The sequence below is a fragment of the Hypomesus transpacificus genome, chromosome 18 (genome assembly GCF_021917145.1).
Source record: "Hypomesus transpacificus isolate Combined female chromosome 18, fHypTra1, whole genome shotgun sequence".
Classification (NCBI taxonomy): domain Eukaryota; kingdom Metazoa; phylum Chordata; class Actinopteri; order Osmeriformes; family Osmeridae; genus Hypomesus; species Hypomesus transpacificus.
In genome coordinates, this window is record NC_061077.1 from 12,539,834 (window position 1) to 12,552,723 (window position 12,890).

At 45.4% G+C, this 12,890-nt stretch overlaps 1 protein-coding gene across 3 annotated transcripts in view; it reads left to right on the top strand.

Annotated features, from left to right (window-relative positions):
• Nucleotides 1-12,417, top strand: part of scn8aa (sodium channel, voltage gated, type VIII, alpha subunit a) — a 39,234-nt gene extending 26,817 nt beyond the window's left edge. For 2 of the 3 annotated variants that reach the window (XM_047039611.1, XM_047039612.1), the window contains exons 20-26: nt 3,780-3,902; nt 8,526-8,810; nt 9,152-9,205; nt 9,325-9,462; nt 9,619-9,723; nt 9,852-10,122; nt 10,312-12,416. In XM_047039611.1, coding sequence (XP_046895567.1) covers nt 3,780-3,902; nt 8,526-8,810; nt 9,152-9,205; nt 9,325-9,462; nt 9,619-9,723; nt 9,852-10,122; nt 10,312-11,468 — 2,133 coding nt within the window. In that variant the 3' untranslated portion in view covers nt 11,469-12,416. Of the gene's footprint in view, nt 1-3,779; nt 3,903-8,525; nt 8,811-9,151; nt 9,206-9,324; nt 9,463-9,618; nt 9,724-9,851; nt 10,123-10,311 lie in introns of all 3 variants that reach the window. The other variant, XM_047039613.1, reaches the window with a different exon arrangement.
• The last annotated feature ends 473 nt before the right edge of the window (nt 12,418-12,890 follow it).

Sequence of the window (12,890 nt, forward strand, 5' to 3'; positions counted from 1 at the left end):
CAGTCCCCCTGTTTCTCTCTGTGTATCTCTCACTTTACTCCTTCTGTGAGGTAACTTTGAAAATCTTTGAACGGGGGAAATTCTTCATCCCATTCTTTGACTCATTCCTATTTAGGTTTTGGAATACATTTAATTAAAGAAATTAGAGAATGTGAACGACTAAATTAATAATTTAACACTTTATAAGGGCACTGGAATATTGTTTAGAGAATATTTTGCCATTGGTTGGAGGAAACCTTTGTTGACGGGCAGATTTGGGCCCAGGACCATGTCAATGGATAAATGAAGAATCTCCCAACGTTCTGACATTCACCTTGAACTAACCAACTCTCTTCAGACTATAACACATCACACATCTAATATGTGAAAGAAAAACTGCTAAAATACCTGAAGTGGGCCAGATGACAGAGTAATCAACCTTAATCAAACCCTTTTTTTGACGTATACAGTAGCATCTAAAACTGATGAGTAAACACACTTCAATTATAATTTGACACAATGACAGTGGCAGTTAATACTGGCAGTCATTATGCCTACACATCACACATACACTGTGGTGATCCATGCCTTCACCAATATGCATTTGGCTCCAGCTCTTGTTGAGTGTGAAATGGAATTAAGATAACACGGACACTGACATGAGGATGTTATGGAAGACACTCCACCCTCAGTATTGATTCTGCCAAAGACATAATCACATTATAGTTTCAAAATTACCCTGTCTCCCCCTCACTCCTCCCCCATGGACTGACTGCATTGTAGCCCGCTCCCCTCACCTCCCAACAACGCTTCGGGCCTCCTCCAGAGCCAGGGATTGTGATGATAACCACAGTGTGTTGTTGTGACCTAACCCTTGGGAGAGAACAGGACGCTACGTTTTCCCCAAGCATTTGTTACCCAAATGACCCCCCCCCCCCATCCCCCAAACCCCGTACCCCACCCCCATCCCTTTCCCCATCCTCCACCAGTTCCCCCTTAAAGTCTCCATCCTCCTTCTACCCCAGGAATGTTTGACATTGTGCTGAAATGTAATGATGGTGGGGACAGAAGGCCGGTGGTAAGTTGGGTCCTGACTAGCGGTCTCCCCCTTTAAAAGCTGCTGTCATTCCGCGTGGTGGCTGGTGTGTTGGCCTGGGCCTCTGGCCTCCTGTGTCGTTGGTTATGATAACCATGTCTGTGGGCTCACAAGGGGGACACCATCATTAGCATGTATCACTTTTGAGTGTGTGTGCACTTCTCTGTGTGTGTGTGTGTGTTTCATATACCTTTTGTGTTTTTCGATATCTCATGTTTTGGTTATCTTTTCATTTGCCGCCTTTTTAATGTCACTATAATATTGTTATTAGAAGGTAGCCAGAGAGATAATATAGAATATTAGGAATCGGAATTACTTTATCTTCACTTTACAAATACATGTTCATGAATTCATGTTTCTCAGAGAAAAAAAGACATATACTGTATAGAAAAAACGAAATAGTGTAGCACATGGTAGCATTGTATATGGATAAATATATATACAATCATTTCCTTACAATTCCTCGTAATAATACTATTGTCAAGAGGAAGTGGATTCATCCTCCATCCGACATTTTCCTTTAGACGTTTTTACCATTGTTTGGTTTCTGTTGTTCCTTTGGTTTTAGTCGTGTTGTCTTTTCTGTTTTTGTTCTGTTTTGCCGCCATCATGGGATCACAGCCCCAGATGTCACTGGCCTTGCCTTGCAGTGAAGGGGCCGCCTGGACGCTGAGGTCCCCCACACGGCTGGCCCGCTGTGGGGGGGGGGCCACGCTTCCTTTGAAGGGGGGGCACTCCAAGGGGTCAGGCTCAGGCTGAAGGTGACAATTACCCCACACAATGAACTGTAGATAAAGGCCAAATCTTCATTCAGTTTTTGTAATACTCGCCATCGTATGTCGAGTGGCTTGCCAGAAGTGAGCCGTTTTCAATGCAGGGCCTACTGTTCTGTAGTCGGGAACGCCTAGAAATTTACAGTAGAACCACAATAGAATGTTCCGGACCAACTAATGATCTTTGTCCAATACTTTCCCTCTTTGGTTACGTCCAAGTCAGAGAGAATCCCATCTCGGACTGCTGTGATAATGTTCACCATTATCAAAGTAAGAATGTCCGTCAGAATGAAGATTTTGCCTTTGTTAGAAATCCCCCCTCTGTGACTCTGGTCAGCTTTGGATGTTGTGAACTTTTGGCGGTGAGTTTGACCGGTTGTGTCGGTGTTGGAGGTGCCTTCAAATGTGTTTACTGTTAAATATACACTTTCTCAAGAAACTGGTGCTTTCTCACCCCAGGTCTCGCTTCCTACAGTATAAAACATGGCTGTTAAAGCAGAGAAGAATATCTCATGGATTGACTTAGAGCCTGTTAGAGCCTGTTAGACAGGTTTAGCCAGAGAAAAACTGATTAATGTTATCACGATAACGCTCCCAAGCCAATCACATTCTAGCATGGACTGAAGTTTGCCCCATCTCCATCCTGAATCCTTACTCTGTTACTCTACTCTGATGAAAGCTCCCCCTCCCCTCTTAGGAGCCTCTAATGACCGGTCTTGTCCGGTTTGTGGCAGACAGTTTCCTGCACTCACGCCCTCTCCCTCCTTGCATCACCTAAGTACATCTTATTGACCACTCTCCTCATCCTCCATTTCCTTCTTTGTTAACGACACTTGACTTGATGTCAATTAGCTTAGCTCAGCTGGATGTCCCTGTTCCCAAGGTGCTGCACACATGATCTCAAACGATGTTCTTGAGGGACATTAAAAATACTCAAATCTTCAAGTCTTGAAGCCTTAGGAAGCTAAGAGCATTAGAGTGCAGCTGTTAAGGTACGGGACGCATCAGTTTCTTTGAGGGGGTGTGGTGCAACTCTGTGTCATTATACTGTTGCTCAACTGTCCAATTCTACTGTTACATTGCTGTGCGTCATTCTACTATGATTCGACTGTGTGCCATTCCGTCCTTTCAGTGCCGTCCAGTCCTAATGACCAGCCGGTCTTCCTTTAACCCTCATCCCCTCTTCTGTGTGTGGTTTTATGTGACTGTGGCTCTCCTTGGTTTACTTTGTGAATACCTGGATGTGTGTCAAATGATCCAAAAGACGTTGGCTGAAATGACACACATGTATATGCTTACCTGTATTCTTTCTCTTAGGTTCCGTTAGTTTGTCTGTCTTAAATTGTATGGGATTTTATGCCTCAGCCCGAGAGCCACATGGAGAGACAATGTTAGAGGGGCAAGGGTAAGGCTCTCAAGTCTGTTGGGTTTCTATTAATTTCTAAAGGGGTAACCTCTTTACCTTCCCTCCCTCCCTCCCCCCCCCCCTCCCCCGACCCCTTCGCCTGTATCTATACTAAATCAGTCATGCAGCACACTTGTCTGCCTAATTTTCCCCCTGTTTGAGTCTTATGTCTCTCTCTCTTTCTTTCCCTTTCCTCTCTCTTTTTTTCTCTCCTCTCAACCACAAGTTTCTTTGCAGGTACAAAGGACATGTCACGCCTCGTCAACTGCCCTAAAATATCTGAAACAAATCCCTGTGGCCTATTGCTACTCAAAAACCACTACACACATCAAACCTATACTAAACTATGACCTTCTCTCTCAGTGTATATACATGTATAAATGCAATATTATACATGCATATACATGCATAGATTTATGTGTGTATGTCAAGCAACGCTCCGCCTATGCCAGGGGTATATCTTCCCTAGTGAATATTCTCACTTCTAACAGTTTGGAACCTCTTTTGCTTCTCTGTTTTTGTGTAGGTGTCTATAGTCAGCCTTGTAGCTAATGCGCTGGGCTACTCCGATCTAGGGCCCATTAAATCACTCAGGACACTAAGGGCCTTGAGACCCCTCAGAGCCTTGTCACGTTTTGAAGGGATGAGGGTAAGAGCCAAAGCTAAGCAGCTGATCCTTCCGCATGCCCATTCAACAGTTAAAGCATGCTAGAAACTGATCAATAAGAACCAAACTTTATGAGAAGAAAAAAACATACAAAAAGCGTATTGGGGGGATTTTTCAAGACCAGTTACTAAAGACAGGAAGTCACCTTTCCATGTACACAAATCCATTACTTTCTACGTGAAAAAAAAAAACAAGTCATGATGCAGCTATAGTAAATGTTATACTTACCAAAATAGATATTATACTATGTGAAATTGAATCTTTTGTTATAATCCCTATTTGGATTGAGTTTTTTTTAGAACTCTCTACATAAAACAAACAAACTGTGAAATAGCAGGATATGCCATAAAGCTGCCTCATCACACAAGACTAGAAAATTGCTTATGTCATACTTTTTTTTGGATTGGCTTGATAGGTGTTAATGTGAAATTAGTCAAAGCTGTATCAAAAAAATGCCAAACGACATGCCATCTCATGGAAAATTTTCAATCAACAAATTGGCTGATCATCTGACCTAATTCTCAACTACTGCTTTTAATCGAGGACTCCCTCCCCTCCACCTGTCCCCCGCTCCCCTAACACATACCTACCTACCCAGTTCACCCCATCCCAATACATTTGGATCAGAGAACAACCAGTGGGAACCAGGAATCCCAATCACCCCCCAACCCCCCTCCCCCTCCACCCTCCCCCCCCCCCCCCCCTCCCCCCCCCCCCCCCCCCCCCCAGCTTGCCAGTCACAACACAAGCCTGACCTTACAGGATGACTTGAAAACAACCACGTGGAGGAATCTGTTACCTCAACAATAATGGAAGCAGCAGTTATACTGCAGTTCTTGTTGGCCCAAACCATGAACCATGTTGTCTTCTACTGATTCATTGGTTTCTTCTAAAGTGGCCAAGCCTTTGGCCCAAATGAATTCTCTGGTTGTTTCGGCCATCTTATTTGCGATGTTCTACTAACTGATTGGTCCACATTGTGACTGGTGGGGTACTGATGGGTTGGGCCTGGTTGTTGTCACCCGTAGTCTCTCCCTCTCTCTCTCCCTCCCTCTCTCTGTCTCTCCCTCTCTCTTTCCCTCCCTCTCTCTGTCTCTCCTTCTCTCTCTACCCTTGGACTGGTTGCCTTGTCTCCTAGTTTGAGCTTCTCCTCTGTACCACAGCCCCCACTCCTCTCCTCCAGACCCCCTCCATGTGCGGCACTGTGCAGCACTCTGCCTTCCCCCTCCTCCCCTCCTCCCTCCACTGCTCACTCCATTTCGGCCCATGTTCCACTGGGCCAGCTGGCCGGGCGGGTCACCACCGCACTCTCTCCTGCTTGTCCAGGATCGATCTGTATCAGGGACTGAGACAGAAAACCACCCACTCACGTTGATGTGGGTTTGGGAGGAAAGTATTTGTTAAGCTTCTGCCAGTTACTTCTTTTGACTCTCTTTGTGGTCAAAACATCCAACAGACTTGTTAAAAACAATTCTAGCCTCGTAGTTTAAATCAAATGAATAATAGTTGACTTGGTATGGACCAATGTACAGTACGTAGGCACACAGGCCAGATTTAACGTCTTTGGTTTGGTTTTTGGTGGATTTTGACCCAAGGCAGAAGCTTAGGAAATATGTGAAGCTGCCATCTCAAGACATTCCTGTCACCACGTCATGGCTAAATACAGGGCATACTACAGGTCCCACATCCTGTTGCCTTCCAGTCCCACGGGAAGGGAAACTGGGAAGCAACGCTGGGCCCAGTTGGAGCTCTATCATAGAGCAGTGGATTGGGAAGGGGGGTGGAGGGAGGCAGGGGCCTATCATGACAGCGTTAGGACAACACTCTCAACCCTTTAGGCAGATAATGGGTCTCCCCTCTCAATGGCCCAAAAATGACAGACCAGGTGAAGGACATTCATACTCTTTTCAGAGGATCGTTTTTCAATTTGAACTTCCATTCATATAGAAATTTCCCATTCATATTATTTATCCAGCGGAATAAAAAAATGATGCCGTGGCCAAAACAAGCAGACATCAGAACCTTTAGGCCCTGGATAAGCTTCATGGATGTTCTTATGAATGCAGAAACCAATAGCAATGTGGTAGCTGTCAGTTTGTATACTTTGCGTAGGGATAAGACTAGACTGGTCTGAACAGTCATTTTTGGGGTTTGGCACAGTTATCATAGAACCTAATTGTTGTAGAATGTTTCAGTTCTGTACCAATGCGCCTATGAATGACTACATTCATAAAGTGTATGTGGTAGGAAGTGAGAGTGGCCCAGTAATGTGGGTGAACAAAAAATGAACAAAACATGAACAAAAAATAAATGCAAGATTTGATCCCGCTGTACCAATTTACTTCCTTTATAATGTCTTTGTTCATCAATTGACTTGTCATTTTGTTTGAAACTGAATGAAAATTGAGGTCAACGCGATAAATAAATGGCCGGGGAAGTACGCGAATGGAGAGATGACACCATATGAAAGAGATTCTGGAGAGTTAGAACGTTGAGAACCTTTACATTCCCTCTGCCTTGAGTTTTCTGGCACCTTGGAACGCAGGACGCCAATGCAGCTCAACAGCACCGAGCTTGGCAGTGCAGCTTAATATAGAACACATTGCACTGCCTAACATCCAATGACTGTGGGCTGTTTTGACTGATTTCTTAAATGCTCTCTCTTGTTGCTGCTTTTGGAATTTCATTCGTCCTTTTTTTGCCCAATGCATCCTACGAGAATGACACCGTCACTACTCCTTATGCCGGTCACACTAAGAACAATACTTTTTTCCCAATTCTGCTTATGAGCTTTGTCCGCAATGACCAAGTAATAAGAATCTTCCTGCATTTTTTTGTTTATTTTCCGACATACTGTCAATGATCAACAGGATATTGCAAATGATAATGTGTACCACTGGGCCATTGGATATCAACTCTGAGCCCTTGCTGCTGCATATTAAAGATTAGCAGACGACACATTGATATTCCTATGAACAGTGACACCCAGGCACAGATTTGGCCATATTGGATTCATGGGTCTCAACTCCTGTTTTACAGGATCCATACCGTACTTAGAATATGGTTGTTAGTCACAGCGGCGGTCCCATACACTGATTAGACCTATAAGCAAGCAATGATATGGCCATTATCTCTTTATCTCTCTATCCACACATTTCTCTATCTATTTATTTATTGATTTGAACGGTTCTTGAGATTGCACAACAATGCCATGTAACACGCATGTACTATCTAATTTGCTGATGCACATTATGCACTTTTGAAAGCCATTTTCCCTCTTTTGATAAAAAAAGCACATCCCTATTCTTAGATACCTGGAATTTTTCCAACCTGTCAGTTCTAGCTTAGCTAGATCCAGAGCTAGCAGTCGTTCTCTCAGCGAGTGTACTGCTGTCTGTCCTATGGGACCAGCGGGAGGTGTTCAGATGCAGTGCACTGTGAGCCCTATTAGCATCCCAGCACCCAGAAAGATTGACTTTCACTTACATTTTCTGTGGATAATATAAGTATTATTTTACAGTACATACTGTTTGTGTTCAAAATGGCAGTCAAATACATGGCAGTCCATATATGAAACACCTGAAGATTTTAAAATGAAGTGTCTAACGCTTTAAGATCACATACAGACTCCACTTTTGACTACAAGTAGTATGACGACACCTTTATCAAACTCTACACACGCTGAGAGAATCCTGCTCCGAGAGCTCAGCGCCACCCCCAACCCCCCCCGCCACCCCCCCCCCCCGCCCCGCCCCATCCCGTGTCTTGTCTGTATGAGGAGGGAATATGGCTCCACAAATGAGTCTGCGAAAGACATGCATGCTCAGCTGTCTGCCTGAGAGCTGCTGGTCGGCCTGCCTGACACTGTTAGTGAGCGCTCCACTCTGCGCTGAGCTTACTACCAAATGAGTGTACGGGAGGTGGTCCGGATAGATGCTAGTAGGGGCTCAACTTTGGATCTAAGGCGGGGAATTTACGAGATTAGAATGCTGTAGTGTTATTATTCGTATGTAACTAACATGTCATATGTGCTAGTCTGGGAGGTGGGCTGTGTAAAATATGTTTTAGGCCAAGTGTCAGAGAGTGCTCATTGGGGGAGGCGGGGAGGAGGGGGGGGGGGGGGGGGGGGGTGTTGTATAGTATAGAGTTGAGGCTGCATACTGGTATTGCGATCTTCCGTAGGTCCATTCGTCTGCATCATAGTCTGGATGATCAGGAAGACAAAGTGGTGTGTCAGTGCATGTGCTCATCCCCCCTGGGCCAGCCACGTGCCGGATCAGATCAAAGCGTGATGCGGTCACATTAGTGAAGTTCCAATTAAAAACGGGACTGTCACCGCTCTCTCCCTGTGCTTTTAAGTGCACTGCAGGATCCCTACACCCAAGGTCACAAATATCCAAACGGCCACAGCTGAATGCGTGATGCCACCTCGACGGAATTCCACGTCTGTGTTTAAAACGCACCTTTTTTTTCGCTACACAAAAGCCACATTTGATCCGATGCCATAGCAGTATGCAGCAGCACTCTATAGGCAGGGTTTGGTGTCACAGGGTTTGCTTCAAGGCTCTCACTCTGTCATGTCCTGTCTTCCCCGGTCTGGTCTAGGTGGTAGTCAACGCCTTGGTGGGTGCCATCCCTTCAATTATGAATGTGTTGCTGGTTTGCCTCATCTTTTGGCTGATTTTCAGTATCATGGGGGTCAACCTGTTTGCGGGCAAGTACTACTACTGTTTTAACGAAACCGCTGAGGCGTACTTTGAACCGGACGTGGTCAACAACAAAACGCAATGCCTGGCCCTCATGGCTGCAAACTATTCCGAGGTCAGGTGGAAGAATGTCAAGATCAACTTTGACAATGTCGGCGCCGGCTACCTTGCCCTGCTCCAAGTGGTGAGAACGGCCCCTCTTTTCTCTTCCATCCTGTCCTCGTGTCTTTCTCCTGTGCAGTGTCTCTGTCGCTCACTAGCTGTGCTTTTCTCCTCTCACTTGCCCGTCCATGTCTTCTCACGGTGCTCTGAGGCTCTGTTGTACTTTTCTTCATGTATTTTTCCTCATTGTTGCTTTTTTCTGCACTCTTTCCTCATTTCCTTGTTTCTTTCCAAGCTCTTTTGCAGGACACACATCATGTTTTGGTTTGCGTTTGGGTATCTCTTTCCATAATTTGAACATGATACATTTTCTTTGGGGCTTCCACCCTCTTCAATCTGACTTGTATCTCCCCTTTTTAAAAGGCCACTTTCAAAGGCTGGATGGACATTATGTACGCAGCAGTCGACTCAAGAAGGGTATTATAACATACCTTTGTGTCAGTGATTAAATGTTTTGTGCACTGTGTGCAAGAGGTATTTTAATACCATATGCAATCCTGTCGAATTAGCATGTTTAACTTTTCATCTCTGTTTAGGTGGAAGACCAGCCTATTTATGAAGACAACATCTACATGTACATCTACTTTGTAATCTTCATCATCTTCGGCTCCTTTTTCACCCTCAACCTCTTCATCGGTGTGATCATTGACAACTTCAACCAGCAAAAGAAAAAGATAAGTACCCTTTTCTGGCATGCCCTCTCTATGCTAACATTCTACATTTCAAAGGATGTCTGCTTCGGGTCCTTCTGCCCTTGGTTTTTTTATGCAATGGTAGACTTACCCTAATAAAAATAGGGTTGTAACCAAATCTTTGTGTATCCCCTATACTTTGGGGGTCAGGATATCTTCATGACAGAAGAACAGAAGAAATACTACAATGCCATGAAGAAACTGGGTTCCAAAAAACCCCAAAAACCTATTCCGCGACCACAGGTTTGCCCTCCGCTCGCATGTTCCTCATGAACAGTCACAGAAAACAGGATCCAAGTGGGTCAGTGCTCTGTGTGGCAGCAACGCACTCTAATGGCTGTGTTCTTGTTCTCGTCGTTTCTCCTCGCCAGAACAAGATCCAGGGGATGGTGTTTGACTTTGTGACCCAGCAGGTGTTTGACATCTCCATCATGATCCTCATCTGCCTGAACATGGTCACCATGATGGTGGAGACGGACGACCAGTCGGACGAGACGGAAAACATCCTCTACTGGGTCAACTTCATCTTCATCGTGGCCTTCACCACCGAGTTTGTGCTCAAGCTCTTTGCTCTGCGCCACTACTACTTCACCAATGGCTGGAACATCTTTGATGTGGTGGTCGTCATCCTCTCTGTAGTTGGTAAGTGTCAAGTGTGTTTTAGTTACTTGTTGTATTACTTGCAGTTTTGCGCTAACTGAATGGCCGATGGTGGAAATTAACCCTTTTAAACCTATTCACAGAAATCCTGTTTCGTTTTATATGGATTGTGCCTAAATAGTCAGAGTGGGGCTTGGCTATCAACTAACTGTTTATTTGATGCACCCTCAGGTATGTTCCTGGCAGATATCATTGAGAAGTACTTTGTCTCACCGACCCTGTTCAGGGTCATCCGACTGGCACGTATTGGCCGTATCCTACGTTTGATCAAAGGAGCCAAGGGTATCCGAACTTTGCTCTTTGCCCTGATGATGTCACTGCCAGCTCTGTTCAACATCGGGCTCCTGCTGTTCTTGGTCATGTTCATCTTTTCCATCTTCGGCATGTCCAACTTCGGCTACGTAAAACACGGGGCGGGGATTGATGACTTGTATAACTTTGAGACTTTTGGGAACAGCATGATCTGCCTGTTCATGATTACCACGTCTGCGGGCTGGGATGGCCTCCTCCTGCCCATCCTCAACTACCCGCCCGACTGCGACCCCAACTTCGAGAACCCCGGCACCACGGTGAAGGGCGACTGCGGCAACCCCTCGGTGGGCATCTTCTTCTTCGTCATGTACATCATCATCTCCTTCCTCATCGTGGTCAACATGTACATCGCCATCATCCTGGAGAACTTCAGCGTGGCCACTGAGGAGAGCGCCGACCCGCTCAGCGAGGACGACTTTGAGACCTTCTACGAGATCTGGGAGAAGTTTGACCCCACCGCCTCGCAGTTCATCACCTTCGCCAAACTCGGAGACTTTGCCGACACGTTAGAGCACCCGTTGCGCGTGCCCAAGCCCAACACCATAGAGCTGATCGCTATGGACCTGCCCATGGTGAGTGGTGACCGTATCCACTGCCTGGACATCCTGTTTGCCTTCACCAAGCGTGTGTTGGGCGACAGCGGCGAGCTGGACATGCTGAGGCAGCAGATGGAGGAGCGCTTTGTGGCGGCAAACCCGTCCAAGGTGTCCTACGAGCCAATCACAACCACCCTCCGCCGCCGGCAAGAGGATGTCTCAGCCAAGAGGATCCAGAACGCCTACCGTGCCCATCTCATCAGGCGCGGTTTTGTGTGCAAGCGGCGGCGGACTTTCACCAACAACAAGCTGGAGAACGGAGGGACCAACCAGGAGAAGAAAGAGAGCACACCTTCCACTGCCTCGCTCCCCTCCTATGACAGTGTGACCAAACCCGACAAGGAAAAACAGGAAGAAATCGAAGGGGGAAGGCAAGAGAAGGACAGAAACCAAAAAGATGAACGGGAATCCAAATGTTAGGGTTCAGTGGCTGTCCAGGTCCAGCAAGACACAGCGAGGAGAGACTCTGAGGCCGACCCCCTTCAAATGTACAAAAAGATCATTTGCAAGAAAAAAAACGACAAAACATAAAAAAAAATGTTTACAGACTTGATGTTCAAGGCAACATGGTTTCTTACTTTGGTGAAGACAACTGAACCAAACAATCAGTTTACCACAGGACTTTGCTGCACTCGTGACCAATTTCTCCAAACGAGGAGGCGCCACAAGAAAAAAAGACTCAAAAGTGTGCACAGCCAATGGCACACATATTTCCTGTGGACTGTCAGTTGAATGGACAGATTTTTCTGCTAGATGTTGTAGTTTGGAGAAGCCTTTCTCTGCCACCACCTTGTGTGGACCCCCTGCAGCAAATGTTCATCTCTGTGGAACCCTGCCAGAATCTTCTAGAACTGTCTTAGCAGTCTGAGGGGATTCCCATTCCTTTGAGTTTAGCATACTTATCAAGGAAAACCAAGAATCATTAACATTAAATTCAAGGAAATATCAGAGGAAAGAAAAATCCGGAAAAGTGACAAGACAATAGGCAGTTTCCATGTGCTAAGTATATTTGCATCTTAACATTATTTGAGCAGCAAAAAAAAAAGAAAATACTAACATTTTGCCCATGTCACTTAGTCCTCTCATCTTCTCTTTGTTATACTGACATTGAAAAATACATTTTCTACATGGGCTTTCACACTGATTGGGTAGGGGGCATTAAGTCCATGTTGTGGCTGGAGGGGACTTGCTCCGACCGAGTTCCAGATAAATAATCATTATTGTGCTCGTTCAATGCATAGAAATGACCTGCATGAAGGCATGTTTTGATCATGAATCATGCATGAGTGATCATAGTCCACAAGACACTAATTCTCAGACCACAACAGTGGCTTGACCATAAGCTTGAGACTGTCCGCTTGGAAGGAGAATTATAACAGGAAATTCTTTATATATATATCATATTGGATATGTATATATATATATGTGATAGTAAGATTATTGAGAGAATTGAACTGGTATGACTCTACCCATTTCTAATATTGCTTTTCAACTGCCAAACTTAGCAAACCTTTAGAGATTAAAGGCAAGCAGAGGATACAAGCACTCAGAGGCGATTCTTAATTCAAAACCAGAATTTATTTTTGCTTCTCCGCCTTTTGTGAGCGGGGCAGTGATTGGGCGAAGCTGAGAGCCACACCTTCCAAAAACTAGGATGCACAGATTCATTTTTGTTGAAGAACTAGGTCTGTCATTCCAAACCAAATCTGGGGTCTTGTATCTACCTTGGAGTTAACACGTTAGCCCCTGATGGTTAATTCCCTTGCTGGTGGTCTCTGTCATTGTAGCAGTGAGGGCAGACCGAGGTTTCCCACCATGGAGACCGAGTGCGGTGGGGGCCAG